At 40.7% G+C, this 19,753-nt stretch overlaps 1 protein-coding gene across 2 annotated transcripts in view; it reads right to left on the reverse strand.

Annotated features, from left to right (window-relative positions):
- Window positions 1-880: 880 nt before the first annotated feature.
- The window catches only part of CORO2A (coronin 2A), a 322,094-nt gene continuing 303,221 nt past the window's right edge, over window positions 881-19,753 (reverse strand). For both annotated transcript variants that reach the window (XM_069236572.1, XM_069236575.1), the window contains one exon: window positions 881-6,216. In XM_069236572.1, coding sequence (XP_069092673.1) covers window positions 6,085-6,216 — 132 coding nt within the window. In that variant the 3' untranslated portion in view covers window positions 881-6,084. The remainder of the gene's footprint in view (window positions 6,217-19,753) is intronic.

Below are 19,753 nucleotides of genomic sequence, written 5' to 3' on the forward strand. Positions count from 1 at the left end.
AATCAAACGGATCCATCAACAGAGAAGAGGCCAAAAAAGCTATGCATCAATAGCCAGTTTGGATATTCAGATGAGTTTGTTAATTTCATTCCAATGGTCTGATGTACTGTGGGTTGTTTTATTTCTTTTCTCTTTTTTCCACTCTTTTGATGCACTTTAAGCCTTAAGTTATAAATATGTTATATATGTATTCTGCACTGATTAGGAAAATTACACTTTTTTGCATAATGTTTGAACCTATGTAAATCTAAACAATCGAAAAATAAAGTCTTTGATATCTTAAGGGGGGGGGGGGGTTCTGAAAAAGGCATCTCAAATGTTGTGTTTTCCTTGAAAAAAGTGTTGTGTCTCCAAATACAAAGGCACTATTTGGTTGTTAAAATACCAAATAAAGAATCAGATCTATCTTCATCTGATAAGGCAGTCACTCACATAAGTTCTAAACTTAGCCTGGAACTATATGGTGATTTGCCTAAATACTGAGTTTTTTAAAATTATTTTGATATTATTGACCTTTATATTTTGACATACCACTTACCATACACACTTTTTGTTCATCTGTGGTGAATATTATCTCCATTTCATTATATCAGATGGTAGGAAATGTGCTCAATTGTACAAGTGCCTAATTTTCTACAATGCACTCTAGGATTGTTCATGAACTTAAACACCAATAAAACGTTAGACCTACAAAAGCGTAATTCCAATATTGGAAGTTCATAAAAACTTCAGAATAACACAGCACTGATATCATGCAAAAGGCTCCAGGCATGGTAAAAATAATTCATTATTGATGATTTCTGATCTTTTACAAATGGTTTAAAATGCCACCAATAATTACTGACTTCCCAAAAAGAATGACAGCACACCAAATGAAAAATAAAGGTCTTGTCAGGGATTTTATCTTCCAGTTCATTCCTTTACACTGAACAGTTCTGCAAAACCCTTTACATTTATTTTATTTTACAACAATATATTGAATTCTGTAAACATTGTTCTTTTAAAATATTTAGGCACAGTGTAATAAAGCAAAAACCACATTTTGCTGCCACATTTTTTCTTCAGAGTTTTTGAGAGTACATCTTATGATGGTCCGGACCTTACGAACCATACAAAATGTTGCACCTGTGAAGAGGAAGAACCCATTCAAGTGTTGATTCAACATTCTTTGTTCACAGGAACCAGCAAGACAAATTTACACTTTCACATAAACAGAATTATTTAACATGATTACAGTTGGCAGAAAGTCCTGACTCAATATTCAGTTGTTAAGAGGTAAGGTCATGAACACAAACACAAATATAAATCAGTATGAATCTTAAAAAACAGAAGCACGGGGTAGAATTGTGATTTCTATTTTTTCAACGGTTTACAAATAATTTAAATAATTTATTTACGATAGAAATAAAAACAATGAGATGCTCAAGTAAACATTGCAAAATCAGAACTCCACAAATGTGATCGCAATGCAGGAACTGGAATCTTTGATTATCATTCCTAGAAGCACAACAGTGTAGTGCTAATGAACACTGCGTTTAAAATACAACCTTAACTTTGTGGTAGGAAGGTATAAAACATTAAAAACTGGGTCTATAGTTTTCCAAAGGATGGGCTGCGTTATATTTACATATAACTCATGCCAATGTCATATCCAAGTTGTTGTCTGGAGTTCTCATTTAAGGTTGGTTAAAATCATTATGATCATGTGATTGTCAGGGTATGTAACAAAAGCTCAGCAAATGGGAAAATCTACTTCTACAAATGACATAAAACATTGTTGATCAATATACATTACTTCAGTGCCAAAATTGGTCATTACTTCACGGTTTAATTAAAGTTTTTAGTGAATAGCTTCCTCTATAACATCTACAATTCTGCTTGCTTCCAATATTATCATTACTATACAGTAAGGCATATGATATATGTAAGGCTTTGGATTAAGCATATTCTGAATTATTTTATTTTTAATATTTACATCATATTTAGTATACTAGGGTTACAAAGTACAAAGTCAAGCAGAATCTACATTGCTTTTAGCATTTCTTCTGTAACTCTAACTGATGATGTATGTAAAAATGATAGCGTATTCGTGAGTGAGTGGCCCTGCTTCTATTCAGCTGCTAGTCTTTACCAATGCTTTCCCAATCTCTCAACGAGGATACATTGGGTGTCTAGGCTAGCAGCAGCATTGATTGCACCCAGAAACAAACCAATGTTCCTCTTATCACCACATGTATTTAAACAATGGTCATGTGGGATGCCATTGCTCCAGTGCTTAATTTGTAAAAACAATTAAGTGTCAGGGCCCTTGTCAGGAGGCCACTACACCTTGCATCACTCATTGCTCCTGTCAGTGTTGTCAACGACAGTAGCAACACTACTACTAACCATCACATTTCAACAAGTGTGATATCGTAGACTATTTCAGGCCCTCAACGCTATAAGAATGGCTTGGGCGGCAGGCATTAGTCATTTTTAATAGGTACTTAATTAATAAACTGTTGTTTTGCTCATCTATAAAGAAACAGGGCCACCATGTGGCGAGCAGTCATACGTGCCAGGGATGACAATTAAGTGCCAAGCACTGAAGACTACTGGTACAAATGAAGCACTGCGTTGCCTATAATTGAGACTTCAGTTATGAAGATCACATCTAGATGGGACTGGGAATGTGTGATTTGCAAAGCATATAATGAAAGCAACACAGGGAGTCGGCCACACAAAGACTTCCTCACGCTCTGCCATAACTGTTTGCTCTCTATGGAGAGAGAGACAACATGTGCCATGCAATTCATTTATTTTTTTAACTGTGAGCGTGAACCGATTTTTTATGAACATCAGCAAATTCAGAGCATTGAAAACAAAGGTTTCCATATCCAGGTAGCTCTTAAAAAAGACAGGGCGCCAGTTTGAAACTGTGTCACTCACACTCGACCATGAAGGGACCACACCTGGCAAACAGGAGACTTCTTTCCCACATGTACTCAGCTCCTGGTTTTTTAGGTCTCACCTAAGACTGCGTGCGCTGTCGCTTGCGAGATATTTTCATTAGCACTTTCGTTTGTTTGCTTTTCATTTGATAGTGTGTGCTGTCGCAACTTTCTCTTCTTGTGTTTGGCCTGCCCTGGAGCATGGCCCAAATATTTGTGTCCTTCCACTGCACGCACTTTTAACGAACTACATTTTTAATTTTGGTGAAGAACTCTATAAAGTGTGTCTTTTGCAGCAGGTTCTCTCCTGTATTTCTCCATTTTCTCTGTTCCTTTGTACCCACTCTCCCATTGCCCATGTTTGTTTGCTCTCTCCTACTGTTTGTGTTTGCTTGTAAACCCCTGACCCTACTCCTGTTGTCTGTAAGAAATCGCTCTGTCACAGATACCACTGGTCGAGCCACAGGGCTTTATTTTCTTCCTTCACTCACACTCCCGTCTTTCATCCTCCGGATTGCCCTCATTTCACCTGGCAACTTTGCTTTGCGTTTCCACACTTCATGCAGCACGTAATTAGACATGCCCAGCAGGCCATATTCTCAGAGACTGCCACACAGCCAAAGAGTCTGCAGAGACTGAGAAGACACGTATGTCAGTTGAGAGTGTTTTCTTAAGCTCCCAGTGCAGTTTGAGGTTACTGTGCAGTTCTCTGGTGAGTATTGGGTATTTACAGCTGTTGTGCTAGGGCTTTGGTACTAATCACTGCTCACTGATTGCAAAGTTCCAATTCAGTTTTGGCTTCCCATACGGTACCGTGGCCAAGCAGTCTAGGCTTACCTAGGAGGTGATGAGTCCATTGCTCAGGTACTGTAGAGCACAAATGTTCCTTACTGAAGGCCAGTGACCCGGTACAGGTGTTTACTTGCAACAGCAAAATGAAGAAAAACAAAACTGACACTAAATCACTAATGATCTGTGCACCTTCTGTTGCTGACATACTACTTCAAACAGTTTTATTGCACCTACGTGCTACAATAGCCATGATAATCAATGCAGAATAGATATGGGACTTCTAGACTACATCACAACAGCTAGGTATCGTTATCTGAGCATGTCATCGTTATACCACCAGTCACCAGCCCTTCCACCAACACACGTTCAAGCGACATGACCCAAGAAACGATAAGAGAACCCCCCATGTCTTTCATGCAGTACAATGCTTCCAACAAGGGCCCACCACAAACAGACGGTCCTTTCAACACCCTTGCCCCCAGTGGTGCAGCATATCATCCATCTGATAATGTGCTACAGCATTCCAAAATGGATTCATGCAATTACGTGTCTCACATGGAGCGGTAAAAAGGAGCAGGCCACGCATCTTCTCCCATTACCATATATCCATTGCTGTCTATCCCTCAATCACTGATTACTTTAAGTTGTTTGTTGACTGACAGGCAGTCTTCCTCACCGAGTACATCAGATACGATGCCTGCCTTTTTTTTGGTGCCATCAAAAGACATTGGTAGTGGTGACAGTTGCGTCCACCTGAACACTCCAATCGCTTCTTCCTCTCTTCATTAACAAAGTGAAGGGTAGCCTATCTTGTAGCTGACTCAACACCATCCCTAGTGGTCTTCTAGGGGCAACAGCCTATTAGGAAGTCTCCAGTACCTCATATGGCACTGTCCTCCATTGACCAGTCATACAGCACAAGTAAAGTGAAAGATGTAGTCACTTGTACGTGCCAGACAAACTTTCCACTGAGAGGATAACAATAGCAGGCCACGTCAGTAAAGTCACTCCAGTATCAAATCATTTAAAATTCAAAATTTTCAATGCAGAAAGAAATGTAAAGTGAGGAATGTTCCCATAGTTAGCAAGTGATTCAATTTGTCCAGTTTCTGGAAGACATTAAAAAGAAATGAATCATCTCATAAAAGTGAGCGTAGGGAGAGGGTCCACGCATGGAGGCCAAGTGTAAGAGAACTACCATCAAATGTCCTCCCATGTTTACTCAGCTTGGACGAGGACTACCACGGAGAACAAGAAGTAAAATAAATTGGCTGCTTGCAACAAGCATTGGCAAAGCCAACAGGTCTAGCCTATGCAAGATCTATTGCATTTTCAATGTTTTTTAAGCCATGGCAGTTACTTTCAACCATGCTACACAGCAGCTGTGCTGCCGTCAAACACGGCTAAAGAAAACAGTAACAAAGCCAATAGGTCTCGAATAGGTTAGACCTATTAGCTTTACCAATCCTTGTTTCACTTTGGAGATGGACGATATGCATGTAAATCCGTTGCAAACAAAATATCATATTTAGTAGAGATGATTAAATAAAAACGTGCCTTTTGCCAACTCTTTGAACTATTCTGAGTTTGAAATTCCTTGTGAAAGACCATTAACACCAAGTGATATTTGTTCAGTATTCAACTTGCTTTCTAATAACCTGACCTTGCAATAGCTTGCATGGGAGTGGAACTTTAGTGACTTTCCAGAATGCTGGCCTTGCCATCTTCTGCACTAAGCTAGACAAGGGAGTTTATGGAGCCTACTCTTGGGCCAGTGAGAAGTGGTACAGGGTCAGACCCAAATAGATCCATTACTGGCAGCACCCGGTAGGGGAAACTGTATGGCGATATTCAATTTGGTCTAGCAACGTGCCTCCGTGTCAGAGGATCTATCACAAAACAAACCAGATGACCTTCATATCAGGAAGAATCACATTTTACTCGGAATTTCTAGCACTTTTTTGCCACCAGTCATGCAGTGAAATATGAGGTTTACAACCACACAATACCTTCGATGGGATCCATTCTGTATCCATTGCTCCAATACATTTTTCATTTTTTTCAGTCCAGTTGCATTTTTGAACGTCTGGATAAGCAGATGTGTTGCCCACTGACACGAGGCAGGGAAGGTGGCTTATTTGAAATTGTAGCATCCTGACAACTGCTAAAAAAATAAGTGAATTTACATACAACTTCCAGAAGGTGGTAAACAGAAAGCAAGTGTGCCATGTTCTGCTAGCTCCTCGGTAAACAAAGGGTTTGTCTTTAATAAAAAAAAACGTACAAACATTTATCTTGAGGTTTCTTTTCTTGCAACTCAATTACGTTCTGGTGGCTGTCGAATCACTCCTGATTCAGTACCTCATTGGTTAGACGCACTATTTCGAACATTTTTGATTTCCAGTTCTAGCTGTTTGATTTGCACATCCCTCTGGCTGACAAGCTCACGAAGCCGCCGGATTTCATCCTGCTGTCGATAAAACATCTGCAGTAGCTGGAAAGCAATCAGAGATTTGTTACTGTAACTGTTTTTCAGACAATGAAGCAAAATTTACTTCTACACAACATCAGCTTGTGTAAATGCACTTTATGTGGTTCTATTGCAACTCATTTGATAACAGAGGTTGCTATCACCTAACACTATGGCACTCACTTTATCCACCGCAAAGTGATGAGACACCGATGGCTTGATTTAGTTTTCGGCGGACAGGTTACTCTGTCACAAACGTGACGGATATTCCGTCCACCGTACGAAATGTGTCATTGTTGCACTTATAACACGGCGACGGGATATTTGTCACGTTTGAGAAGTCCACCGAATCCAAATCAGGCCCTGGCAAGATTCAGCCGAACCAGGATTTTAAATCGTGGCTTGCAGTCAGCAAACTGACTTCAGTGGCAGATGTATTCAACCACACATCCCCCTCTTGAGTGGAACACGGAAGAGAAGATCTGCCGACAAAGAGGGCCCCGGAAGGAAGGGAAGGGATTGCCTTCCCAGCCCAAGCAGGGTGGGGGCTGGGGCAGAGGGACTGATAATATGAAGGGTAACTAGTGGGCCGAATGACCATCAGAACATCAAATGCGTCACCCGAGCAAGCGAGGGGAACATTTAATTTGGGGAAATGTAATTTTTACTGTGCAAAAAAGCTGCTGCCAAGCAAGGATGGTGCTCAAACGGAAGCCAGCACTGAGGCGAGACAGAGGGTTTGCTGTGCAGCTAGGAGGATGCCGAGTAGGATTGAGGTAGGCAGCTGTAATGCATGGCAGATCTAAAAAGGTGCCAGGTCTCCGCTCCCACAGTCGGGGAGGACTGTGGTAGGCTGCTTTGCGGCGATAAAGTGAGACAGGCAAACATGATGAGGAACCAGACAAAGTAGGGGCAAGTCATAGTAGACATAAGGCAGTATAACGGAGCCAACACGCATGCAGGGCATAAAGAGGGTCCTTTCATACGGGAAACACAGGGATCAGCTACATTCTGAGGCGTGGGCAGTGCAAGAGCAATGGGGGTTCACAGAGCAACTATGGTAGGTGTCCCCAGGGGCAAAACACGGCAAAAGGCCTAATGTCACCAGAGGGGGAGGAGGGAGGATAAGTAAAGGAGGTGAGCGCAGCTGATGATAGGTCTAGGGTGCCGCCACCCATGACAGACAGTGAGAGTGTGCCAACAGTGGCGTACATGAGAACAGACTCACATACAAGTGAAACCCAGAGACGACTATCCAGCACATTTAAAGTGGCCAAACTGATAAGTAGGTTATTAAGCCCTACTCCGTTCGATGAGGACAAAACACAGGGTTGCAGACAGACTGCAGCAAAATAGGGCATAACAGGCTGGACAGGCACCTGGCTGCAAACGATAAGTGAAAGATGTCATTTAGGCTATTCTCATAATTAGAATAGACATCCCTGAAAGCCAGGTGTGGGATTCAAAGAACAAGCTACCTTGCTGAAGTGCAAAGGGAGCCTTAGTGGGGCCAGTGAAGGGCAAAGGGGAAAAATGTGGTAAGACGACCAAGGCACAGAGCTCAGGCTCTATGGTACGTGGAGATGGCACCACTGGTGTTGTGGGTGAAGGTGAACTAGAGATATCCAGGGGCTTTCAGAAGTTACAAGGATGAGATGCCTGAATGGGAAAGGTTGAGAGGGCAATCATCCATTAGAGGGCTGGGGTGAATGGTCGGATACGGGTGAGAGAGGTACAAATAGGAGCCTGTAGACTCATGAGTACTGCAAGGATAGCCTAGGCAGGGGAAGAATTTGGATAGAGAGAGACATGACACAGCTGTTGAAGGAGGTCAAAAGTGAAATAGACAGCAACGTCGACAAACACTGCAGGGGGGTGAGTGGGTTGTGCCGACAGTGATGGTCAGAAAGAGTGAGTCTGGTGGAATTTGGTGTTATCTGTGTGAGTTGGCAATGAAAGGCAGGGATGCTGAGGAAGAGGATACTTAGAGGGATCAGAGGGATTGAGGTGGGGAAAGGTATTTTGAGATATTTGGAAGGTATAATGGGATTTGTGGGCTACACGACGAGAGGCCAGCAGGAAAAGGACTGGAATTTGAGAGACCGTGAGGAAACAGCAATGGGGTGCGATACAAGAGCTGTTGTCTCACTTGAAAGCCATAAGGATGGAATGACAGTGTTTGCCATGGTAACCACTAAGGTGCAAAACATAAATGATAAAAACACAGTATTTGCTAAAAAAAAAAAAAACACAAGGGAAACCCATCGCTATCTAGGGAGTGGGTGTACATAGTGCTTTAAAGGAAAAGAGGTCCCTAAACAAAAAGTGTATAGTTTTTTTTTACTGGGAGAAGCGTTTATGCCCAGACACGCAGTCCATTAGACAAAATAAAACCACATTTATTAAGCCAATCAATCAAATCGGTGGGTGGAAACACAAACAACACAAAATTAAATAAACAAAAAGATTCAGGCAATAATGTGTGCCATAAAACAAAAAGTAGGTTAGTCATAATTAAATCTGAAGCCACACTTCTGCCCCTATGTTAATTACTTTATAAAAGTTAATAGGGTCACTGCGCAAGAGTTGACAAAGTTTCGATCCTTACACAACAACATGAACATCATCAGGATATTTACAAGTCATGCCAGAAAATGTATACTCAATGGTAGGAGAAAAGAACTGGAGTATAGACAATGCTATCGTGGCTGTGAAAATACTGACACTGATAGTAAGGAGGCCAGCCAAGTAGAAGTAACCTTTCAGGGTAAAGTCAATGGATTTGGGCTACTAAGCACTACATTGAGGACAATATCGATATACATAAGGCCGATGGACTGCTCTGAGGCTTGTGCAGTTTTCAAGGAATGTAGCACCCTCCTGGAATGGGTAGTGTGAGAAAGTGCCTCTTTTTTATGGTTAACTCCAATTTGTGCTGACTGCTTTTGCTGCTTTTTGAACTCAGCATATTGGTGCACTGCTCTCCAGGCACTAGTTCATGTTCTCAAACCCCTAAAATATGGGAACATTGCCTTATCCCCACTTGACATATGCAACTTTACAGTAAGGCCTTAGTAAATGGGGTAGTAAAATACACCAATGGCATGAAAAGTAAATGTCATTTGTGGAATGCAGGGCGTATTGTGCCATCCACTTGAGTGACAAACGAAACAGAGCTTCAAGCCTACTTCGGTGGCCTGACTAGTGCAGCTTTTAAACCTGCAGGCGAACATGTGAAAATCAATTTGATGGGAAACAGCCCTACTTTTAAATAATAAAAAGCCAACTCTAAGTAGGCCTTGGCACCCTACATTGTCGCCTATGAGTATTTAAAAATAGCACTTGAAGAAATGTAAGGTTAGCATGTAACCACAGTGATTATCCCCTCAAAATCTATTTTCATTGCAAAGAGCTGTGCCTTTCCTATGAGAAAAACTGGAGTTAAAAAATCATTACACTGCTGTCTCCAGTTTTGATTAAACTACTGGAATATTTCAAACTCAACTTTGATATACATTACACATTTTAACAACTAGGCTGTGTTTCATCTATTACCTGAATTCCTTTTTAAGCTGCACTGACGTCAACTGAACAAATACCAGGGCTAGCAGAAGGATGCAGCACACTCTGACTCCTCTATTATATCACAAGATGCACTCCCTGTATCACCCTCCTATTTGCTGGGCTAGGACAAGGAAACTACAGAAAGAAAACATGTCTCTCACAACCCTGTTTACCTACTGTTCCTGCTGCTGCTTTCTTTAACCTCAAAACCACAGGCAACTAGAGCAGTGCTGAAGGGCCAAAATACAAGCAAGGGTAGCAGATGTTAGTCCTGGTAAGACCTTACTGACATGCAGACCAAGTCACATGCCCCTCTTTATTCCATTTGAATGCCTGCATTAGCTTCCTACATTCCCTATCAAATATTCATATCTCCACATTTAGCATTCCTACTGAGCATTCATAGAAGATAGTGGTTAGTATTTAGAGCTTGCATCGTAGTGGAGGCAAGGGGCCTACTCCTTATTGTCTGTCTTCACTTATCAATCTCTAAGCCCAAACGTGCACTTTTTGTTCAGCCTCTCATATCTGCAAATGCTTCTGCTGCTGCTTAATTTCTTCCTCAACTTTCCCAAACGTTTGAATATGTTTCCAATCATTTTTGTGCATCTCATTCTTTTTCCTTTTTAAATATAATCTCTTAGACACTGCATGTTCTGTTAGATTTGCTCTTGGCAGTGCCCGTTTGCCTATCATTCCCTGCTTTAGCCTATACATTCATACCTGAATGCCACACTATGTTCTAACTTACTGTAAAGTACATTGAAAAATACCCTTATGCATCAAATATAAAATAAATAAGCCAGAAAGCATAGGCAGCAATGAAGACAGTCATTCGGCAGGCATATTGGACAAGGCATGTAACACTAGTGATGATAGTCTTAACACACTACTTAATTATGTATGAATACCTGGAACTTCCATCGGTCACAAATATTTCGGGATACCTTCATATGCTGCACCTTGAGCAAATGGTAAGGTGAGAGCTATCTGCTTGAAAGTGGGATGCATCGGACAAAGCGGCAGGGCCGAATGCAATTCCATCTGAAGATCTGCACAGAACTATTGTTATTTTTTTTTTTGTGTAAACTGAATAAATGGAAAATGGAGGAATTACATCCCCTTCTTGGCATGAATCTTATATTTAAATTTTTTCCAAAAAAAGGAGAAATATCCTCAGGCTTGCTAGACCTATCTACCTAAATCTTTAATACACTGCAATGCTAAGATATACTCAAACAGTTTGGCAAACTGCATCACGCTTAGGATGTCCAAGTGGGTTGACAAGATGCAGCATTGGTTTAGTCCCTCAGCAAGGCACAATGGAACATATCAGTATGTCAATTCCCATCTTTGAAGTCACTGAAAATGTTGGCATACTAGCTGGGATAGTAATGTTAGATACAGAAAAGGCTTTTGACAGGGTCTCTTTTTTTTCTTTTAATGGCGAGACCCTGTACATTATGGGGTTTAGCCTGAGAACGCATAACTGGATTAAACTATTGTACTACAACCTATGCACTAGGATAGTTAGCAAGGGTGCTATATCAGGGAAAATAAGTTTTGGATGAGGGACCCGATAAGGATGCCACCTCTCTCCCCTGCTTTTTGCTTTATACATACAGCCTTATTTGCAGTACTTGAAACAGTAGTATTAACTACATCCCTTGAAAATAAATACAGCTACCTATTTACAACATAGCCACATACACGGAAGATACAGGTATCTTAATGGCTAATCTTCAATTGGCCATCTCAGTAACAGAATGAGAGGGCTCCCTTTTTGGTATGTTGTCCGGTTTTAAAATGAATCCCTCCAATACGTTAATTATATATAGAACTGCCAGGACCATCTGAAGACTCAAGGTAAGTAGAATCCTATGTATCGGAGACATGCTAAGGGTTGCAAGCCTCTGCTTTGATAGCTAATATTATTTCAATGACAAAATGCCTATTTCTAAGTTTATGCACACTTTTGAAGGGTAGAATTACTTGCCAGTTGGTCCTACTGGGAGATGCAATTTAATTACAATTATAATATATTGCTTAAGTTTTTATCTGTTTAGGGTGATACCTTTGCATTTACCTTTATCTTTCTTTCAAAAACTTGAATGCTTGTGGAGCAAATGTATCCAGCAACACAAGTGCACATGAAGGGCATTGCGGTTTATTGAGCTCCCGCTAGAGAAAGGCATTTGGACATTCACCATATTAAAGCTTTATAACTGGACAGTCTCTGCTGATCGATTGTCCAAAGCCCTATTCCATAGGGATGAATAGGCCCTTGGCTCACCCTCTGCACAACTGGAGGTTAGCACTGGTTTATAGTTCCCACCTATTTTAAGCGGATACGATTTATGAATGTATCTGTGTAATATATCATTTTGAAATATATTCAGGACAAATTAACTATTCTGCCAATTACAAGGTATACATTGCACTGGAACAAATCAAACGTTCATTTCTTTTCGCATGACTATTATAGTAAAGAATGGGCGCAAACATGTCTTCAGAATGTGGGACCACTCTTTGAGGGCCAACATATTTGAGAATTTGCAGAACTAGTATCTTATTAGGGTGTATCCGTGAGTGGTATATTTAAATAGATACAAATGAGACGTCTTCTCCATTCCAGGGATAGGGTGTGGAGCCCTTGAGAAAATCGAATGGCTGGAATTGTTGCAAGGCTATTTGCGGAAGGGGAGGACTGGAAAACTATACGGGCTCTTAGATGAGTGTCTTCTAGGTAATCCATGGCAGACAATGTTCATGTTTTTTGCCACTTGCATTTCCTTAGCGCAAAATCTGGCACGGGTAGATGGGCAGAACTATAAATGTAAGTCTCTGTGCAACCCTGAAATTAATAATATTAGGTACTTCGAGGGATTATTTAATCAATACGCAAGGACTTTTTTTTATGATGATTACCGCCAGCCCTGCGCTGGTTAAATCCTCCTGATCCACCTTTGGTGATTAGATGGTGTGATCAGTTTTCGGATATATGAGGCCTTGAATTAGCATTAAGAGTGATCTGGAAACAAACTGGCTAAAAGAAATCTGGCCACCAATTAGAAATCAGTTGGTAACTGCTCGTCAGCGCTGCTGGACGGACAATGTAATATGAATTCTTGTCTAGCAGGCAAAACATATACAAATACAGATGAGTAAAATCTTGATTAACCGGTATTCTTTTTTTGGGATGTTCTATTCGGTTGTTTTTTCTTTCATCTCATTTTTTCCTCCACGATACTCTTATATATGCGTACACCAATCATGCCAGGCCTTATATTTGTTTTCATAACAATCGGATGTTGAATAAACCGGGTGTGCATCTTTCTGTGTATTATTCTATTTATGTGTAAAATTAAAGAGAAGAAAGCGGGGTGACTCTGCACCTTCTAGGTGACCCTTCTGCCGAGTCACCTCATACGACCTGCGCATCTTAATATCTTGTGACAGATCTGTTAATGTGAACTTGTGTCAGGCTCATGTCGAGCACCTTTTCAAACATATGATATTTATGCACTCAGGCAACACTTTCAAGAAATTCAAGGTTGCAATTTAACATTTGCAGATCGTTATAGCGTTTTCAGTTTTAAAGTTGGAGAACTGGTGATTTTCTGTTGCTACACACCATTAAAGTGTGAAATTCTAAATTATAATGACAACACCTGGCATTTTAAAGAACTGGATCACTGAAAAATATATATAAATAACATTGGTTAGCCATTCAACATGACAAAGTCCCTGAGACGTCTAAGAGTAATATGTTGAATTTAATTTCTCAGCTGATCCCAATTTGTGTAGAAGGTCCCTTCTCAGTGGAATTCCTCGCTTCTCTATCAAACCCTACAACATATATTCTATTTTCCAGTATCACCTCATTGTTTTCCTATATGTGATGCAAAGGTAGTCAAGCAAAATGAGCCTACAGTGCTTACAAATACCAAGAACGGGTCTTATAAGTATTATATGAAATATGTTATTATTATTTATTATTAGTATTAAAAATTACAGCAATACCCTCAATCAAGAACGGAAAGGGTCAATGCAGCAGATTGCTCCTACTTGTGCACCACTATAACAGGGCCTGCGCTTAGGACATTGCACTCACGAAGATATCCATACTACGCATTAGACTCACTATTGCTGCTTGTCACAGATCATTCATCAACAGCCCTATATGTAATTTACTCGAGAGAAAAGATTATGTCATTTGGGAGATCTTGGCGTCAAGCAAGCAGTAATGTACCCCAGTATACTTGGATCCAGCCAAAAATAGACACATGGATCCAGATGAAAAAATAGGGGTCGGAACAAGGCTCTCTCAATATTCCATAACAACCAGTCTCAAGCAGGGATGTGTGCTAGCCCTGGTGTTATTTAACCTCTTCCTGGCAGACCTCCTTGAAGACCGCAATCGGATAAATGTCCATGTCCCCAAACACGGTGGACCACAACTGGCAAGCATGCTTTACGCAGATGATATTGCCTTTTTTCATAGAAACAGGGTAGGCCTGCAAAGGTTATTACACAAGCTAACCTCCTTTAACAGGTCAACAAGCTTCAAATAAATCTAAATATAACAAAACTGTTAACTTTTAGTAAAAAAAACAAACATCAAACCAGTTGGATCCCGAAGTTTAAACAATCATAAATTAATTAAAGACAGTGACTATAAGTACTTTGGGATTAAGTTCGATACAAAAGTCCCCTACCAGCGGCATAGGGAGCTAATAGAAGGCTGTTTCTCCCAATACTAGAGGTTTTTAAAGCAAAATGTCTGCCAACGATGGCCTTTGGTAGTGAAGCCCTCCGCTGTTGTTACTCCAAGTGACGGTAAACTCTGCATCTCAATTTGTACAGGCAGCTCTTGCGGCTTCCTTGTAATGCCTCCCCAGCCCAAACAAGGCTGGAATTTGGGCTTATAACAAACGTATGCACAACATGGAACTTTTGTCAAATTATGTCACAAACTGAGAAGCGCTGAAGAGAACATACTTGACCAAAGGCTATGGATAGATTGAACTATCAAATAATTCATGATTTAGCCCTCATATGGACTACCGACAGTCTTCTTTAGATAACTTACAAATTAAGGAGTTGCAGGAGCTTCCAACGTACTATCAAGTCTTCAAGAAATACATCAACAAAAGTGTGCATGCTCTATCTCTTCTGGAAGACAGAAGTGTTTTCTCAAAGTGAGTGCATTCTTGGATCATTATTCACTCACCTGGCACAACAGACCAACAATGGCTCCAGTTGATCCTCCAATGTGAAGAAATAGTTCTTGTGGTTTGGAGGTTGTCCAACATTAGATCTGTGGCCAAAATGGTTTGTAAAAGGAAACAGTAACCTCTAAGGAGGATGTAACCAAGCCCTGAAGCAGTTACACATGTCATCTGCATCTGTCCAGCGTTGCTGAGCGATTGCTAAAATATTCTCCTCTGCAGCTTCAAAATTCTGGGAGTGTAAACATGCTGATAAGCAGTAATCAAACGATTCAACAGGAGAAACACAGGTCTTAATGTTCAGACATAAATTCCTGACCTGTGTCGCAAAAACATTCTCCATTTAAAAATCCAGATGACAAAGTCAATCTTCTTAGAGGAAAACAGCCAGCTCTTTCTAGTAACATAATATGATTCAACTATGTGCTCCATAGATGAACCCTTAAATTAATCATGCACTTTACACCTACAGTGTCTTATTTACATGGCTTTCATAAAAGTGTATATTGTAGTATTAGTGATAAATTTTATTGACTTCTTTTATGAAATTGCTTTTATTAACTTAGCATACAATAAAATTAATTCAAAATTAAAAAATGTACCCTACAAAGAATAAAAAACCTACAGCAAGATCATGGTCATTCCTTAGATTCTGCATAACCTTAAAATCAAGCCCCTCGTATATCTGCGTACAGCTGATGACATTGTTCCTTGCTGTGCGATGATAATGAGCGCAGGCACCCACATGAACAGCAAGATGACAGACAAGGAAGAGTCAATGGACAAGATATGATAATGCACCTCTTTCAATTTCCCCAACGTCCTGATCCAATCCCAACCTAGTGCCAAACATAAATCTCATCATCACCACTCTACTGCAAGTTTATCACCAACATGGATCCCACCACCACCACCACTCCGCGCCATTATAAAAGGATCCAATCTCTATGGCTATCTCTAACACACACGTGGGATTCATCGTCTATGCCATATTTTCTCTTTACTGTGACTGCAAAGATGGGAGAGGTAACTATCAGGATTAAGACACATACAGTTCCACGCATGCTGTGATTCTGATTGTTGAGTAGTATGTGATGTGATGTCAGACTAGACATAGAAAGTACACCTAGAGCCCATTACACAGTGTTCCATGTTGGGCATTTACTTATGCTGCACACTGTCACCACAGATTTCCACAAGCCGTTAAAAAACAGAGCAGAGAGCACAATAAAAATTGCATTAATATGCAAATACACATTTTGAGTTTCTCATTATAAACCAATAAATCAGACGTAAAATGTAAATCCAGGGAGAAGCCTATCCCAGAGATTATCACCTACAACCGAAAATGTTTTGCCTTAAAGTATATCAAGAAATTGCCAAGAGAGAGTAGGATTCCAAATCTATGGTTCTACTTAGCTGATATAAATTCACCTCCACCTACAAACAAAGGTGCACCATAAATGGCATTATGAACACCACACCGGACATTAATCTTGGTGCCAATCTCCCACAGACTACCGTAAAGGGCCACCAAGAAACTGGTAGCACTGCAAAACTTGTAAGTTGCAAGTTCTAATCATGCAGCACCATTCCGCTTGAGAAGAAAGTGTTTCTGTAGCCTGAGCACTTACATAATCAAGATTAGACACCATGATGTAGTTGGCCACAGTCTTTCATCTTTCCGGGGGATGACGTTATTCAATGTAGAAGCAGGACGTGCTGGGCATTGTCAATCATACCCCCTAAATATTGCATTTCACTACCAGGCTTGAGATTGACTTAGAGGGCCAAACATCATTGCTCAACAAGTCACCTCTCTCACCAGCTTCAAGATCTCAGTCTTGCACATGTTTTGGCAAGTGTGCCTTCAGTATTTGACCGAAGCATACACTTCAGGAAAGCAGCACCGTAGTACACAGATCTTTTAAAGTATGGAGAATCAGGGTGTCATTGCCACTTGTGAATAGGTTGGCTTCTGGAGCTGAAAGAGTGTCATTAGCGTAGATACCACAATCAGTTGCCTAGTTGCTAGTGACTATTTGACATCTGAAGGCTATTTGGATACCTCAAAAGGATGGACTGTCTACCTCATAACATACAAATTACCAGAACGCCTAAGTGCAAACTCTCTTATCAGTTCTCTTTTTCGCATATACCTCATGCCCCTTATGTATAGTTCTTATGTTGCCCAACCGACGTTTGGTTGCTGTTTGTAAGGCCTCCACCTCCTCCTTTCCAAATGCTAAAAATGATTTTCCTTGCCAGCAGTTTTCACTTAATATAACATGAGTTTTTGAACATCAGGCTGGAAGTGGATTTGGCTGCTCTTCAATGTTTGCCAGCATTGGTTTCACAGGCAGGATGTTTTACTAATCAACAGTCACCCAAAACATGAATACTGCCCTTCCGTGGCCCAGGTTTAATTACGTTTTTCAACATCCTTTCCACATTCATCATCTTCATGACATTGTAGACTGATGTAATAACAAGGGTATACGTGGAGATTCTTGGATAGACGATATGTTGAAAACCTTCTATCCCTCACCAGAAACATTGCAGTGTACAGCTGCATGCATAGGTATGTCACGTGGCAGATCTTGTAATATATTGATAATAACAATAACTTCCTTTTTATTTAGTGCTTAATGCCTCCATTTTGCAGTTTCCAAACACTGTACATACTCAGTGTAGTGGCATTCATGCAAATAAACTCATAAAGATGAAATGGTTGGCTGGCCATGAAGGATTCAAACTCCTGCCAGCCTTATGAGATGTTAGCAGTCAGCTATTAACTCAGAGGACCATCTTGCCAGCGTATGGCGTATAAAGCAAGTGAAATGTGTTATTCTTTGCTTCTGCTACATACAGTGTACGTGTTTCTGCATGTAGCTTTCTTTTTTTTTTTTTTTTTGCCATCGATTGGTAGCTAACTGCACCCATATAATACCTATTACAGAATGAGCTGTACTAAGAGCTAAAACTATCTCTGCAGTTTCCTTCCTGAGGAAATTACGTGCCATATTAACATGTGGCCTGGGCCACCGGTGTGTCATTTTTTGTGATGCACCAGCACCGCAGGCTGCACGGCCATATCTACAAGGCCACGCAAAGCCACTTTGCGTGGCTTTACATAGCCTTTAGATATGGAGTAAGGCAATGCTGCTCAAGCTGCTGCGTTGCCTTACTTTGCATCATAGAGGTGTTCCATGGGTGTTGTTGTGGGTGTTCCCATGCCACACCCATGTATTTTGACACATCTCCAGATTTACAAGATTCTGTAAACCTCGGAATGCATCAAAAGCCTACACCTTCCCAGGGTAGGCGAAAGGGAAGCTCAACGAGGAGAAATAACATTATTTCTCCTTGTTATTTCCTCTTTCTATGCGTGCTGCATTCTGCAGCACACATAGGAGGAGGAAAATGCCTCTCATAATTGTTTTTGTGCAAGAAGGTGTCCCTTCTTGCACAAACACAATCATCCCCGCAATGCAGAGACCATGGTGCAAGGGTCACTGCGTAGTCACGGGGCAGCCCATTGTGCCTTCGCGCAGGGGAAAAGGACAGGAATGCACCGTATCTTGTAGATATGGCACATTCCTTCTTTTGAAGCAAGGCAGCACAGCAAGAAGGCTTGTGGCACTGCCCTGCGTCAAAAGTTTGTAAATATGGAGCTCCATTTATAGGACGCCGAGAGATTAAGGAGAGGACCTAGTGTTGCAGCCTTGAGGGCAGGGATAGGTTACTTCATTACACAAATTCTTACAACAGCTAGACACCATACATTATTTATAAGTTATCACATTAAAACATCACACTACAAAATTCCACAGTTGTTGGATTTATCAATGCTTGTTTTGAGAGAGGAAACTTAACCAGCTTCTGCTCAAAAGTGCTGTTACATATCACATTAAATACAGATGACACTGAAAGAAAAAATTAGATGCTTGATTGGTTAGACAACTTATTGCTAAATTAGTGTAAATCGAATAATTTGCAGGCCAACCGTAACAATACAGAAATAACTAATATAATTTAAATATTTTAATAGGTATGCTTTACAAAGAAGGGAGGTTAAAATAAGATCAGTTGAGCAGAAAATCAAGCAGGAAACACACAAATCATAAAGGTGAACATGTATGCCACTTTCCCATGGATGTCCTGCCTTTTTCTAAAAAGTTTTAGCACCAGTGTTCCACCATCCAGCATGCATGCCAGCCAAGGCAGTCACCTCACTGTGCCATCAAAGACACCATTTCCAGTCGTGGACATTCTATCTTCAGAACACTGATTTAAGTTGTGAGAACAATCAACAGCCGCAACCCTCAGAATTCATGAAATTTCCAGATGAAAGTCTAGGACTGGAAGCAATTTCAATGACTGTGTGTGTGTGTGTGGGGGGGGGGGGGGGTGGTTTGGGGGGTGCGGGGGGAGTGACTGAGTAGAGCTTTCAAAATACCAGAGTCCATAAATGTTGTGAATTTTCCCAGGATAGGATGCTCGCAGTCTTGTTGTGAGACAGTAACTCTTGAAAAGCAAGATTTCAGACTCACAATACAAGTCTGATGAAGAGACAAAAATGCAGTAGGGATGAATTCATTCTTTGTGTGAAAGAAGGGGCTCAAACTAAAACGATTTTCCTACTTTTTCTATTTTCTCACTAGTGCTCACAATTTTTGGATACATGTGGCATGGAAATATCTGATATTTTTTTAAAAAGAAGACAGGCAACAATTAAAACACAGCTCTGGGGATCTATTTGCGCC

This window comes from Pleurodeles waltl, chromosome 1_2, assembly GCF_031143425.1.
Source record: "Pleurodeles waltl isolate 20211129_DDA chromosome 1_2, aPleWal1.hap1.20221129, whole genome shotgun sequence".
Lineage (NCBI taxonomy): Eukaryota > Metazoa > Chordata > Amphibia > Caudata > Salamandridae > Pleurodeles > Pleurodeles waltl.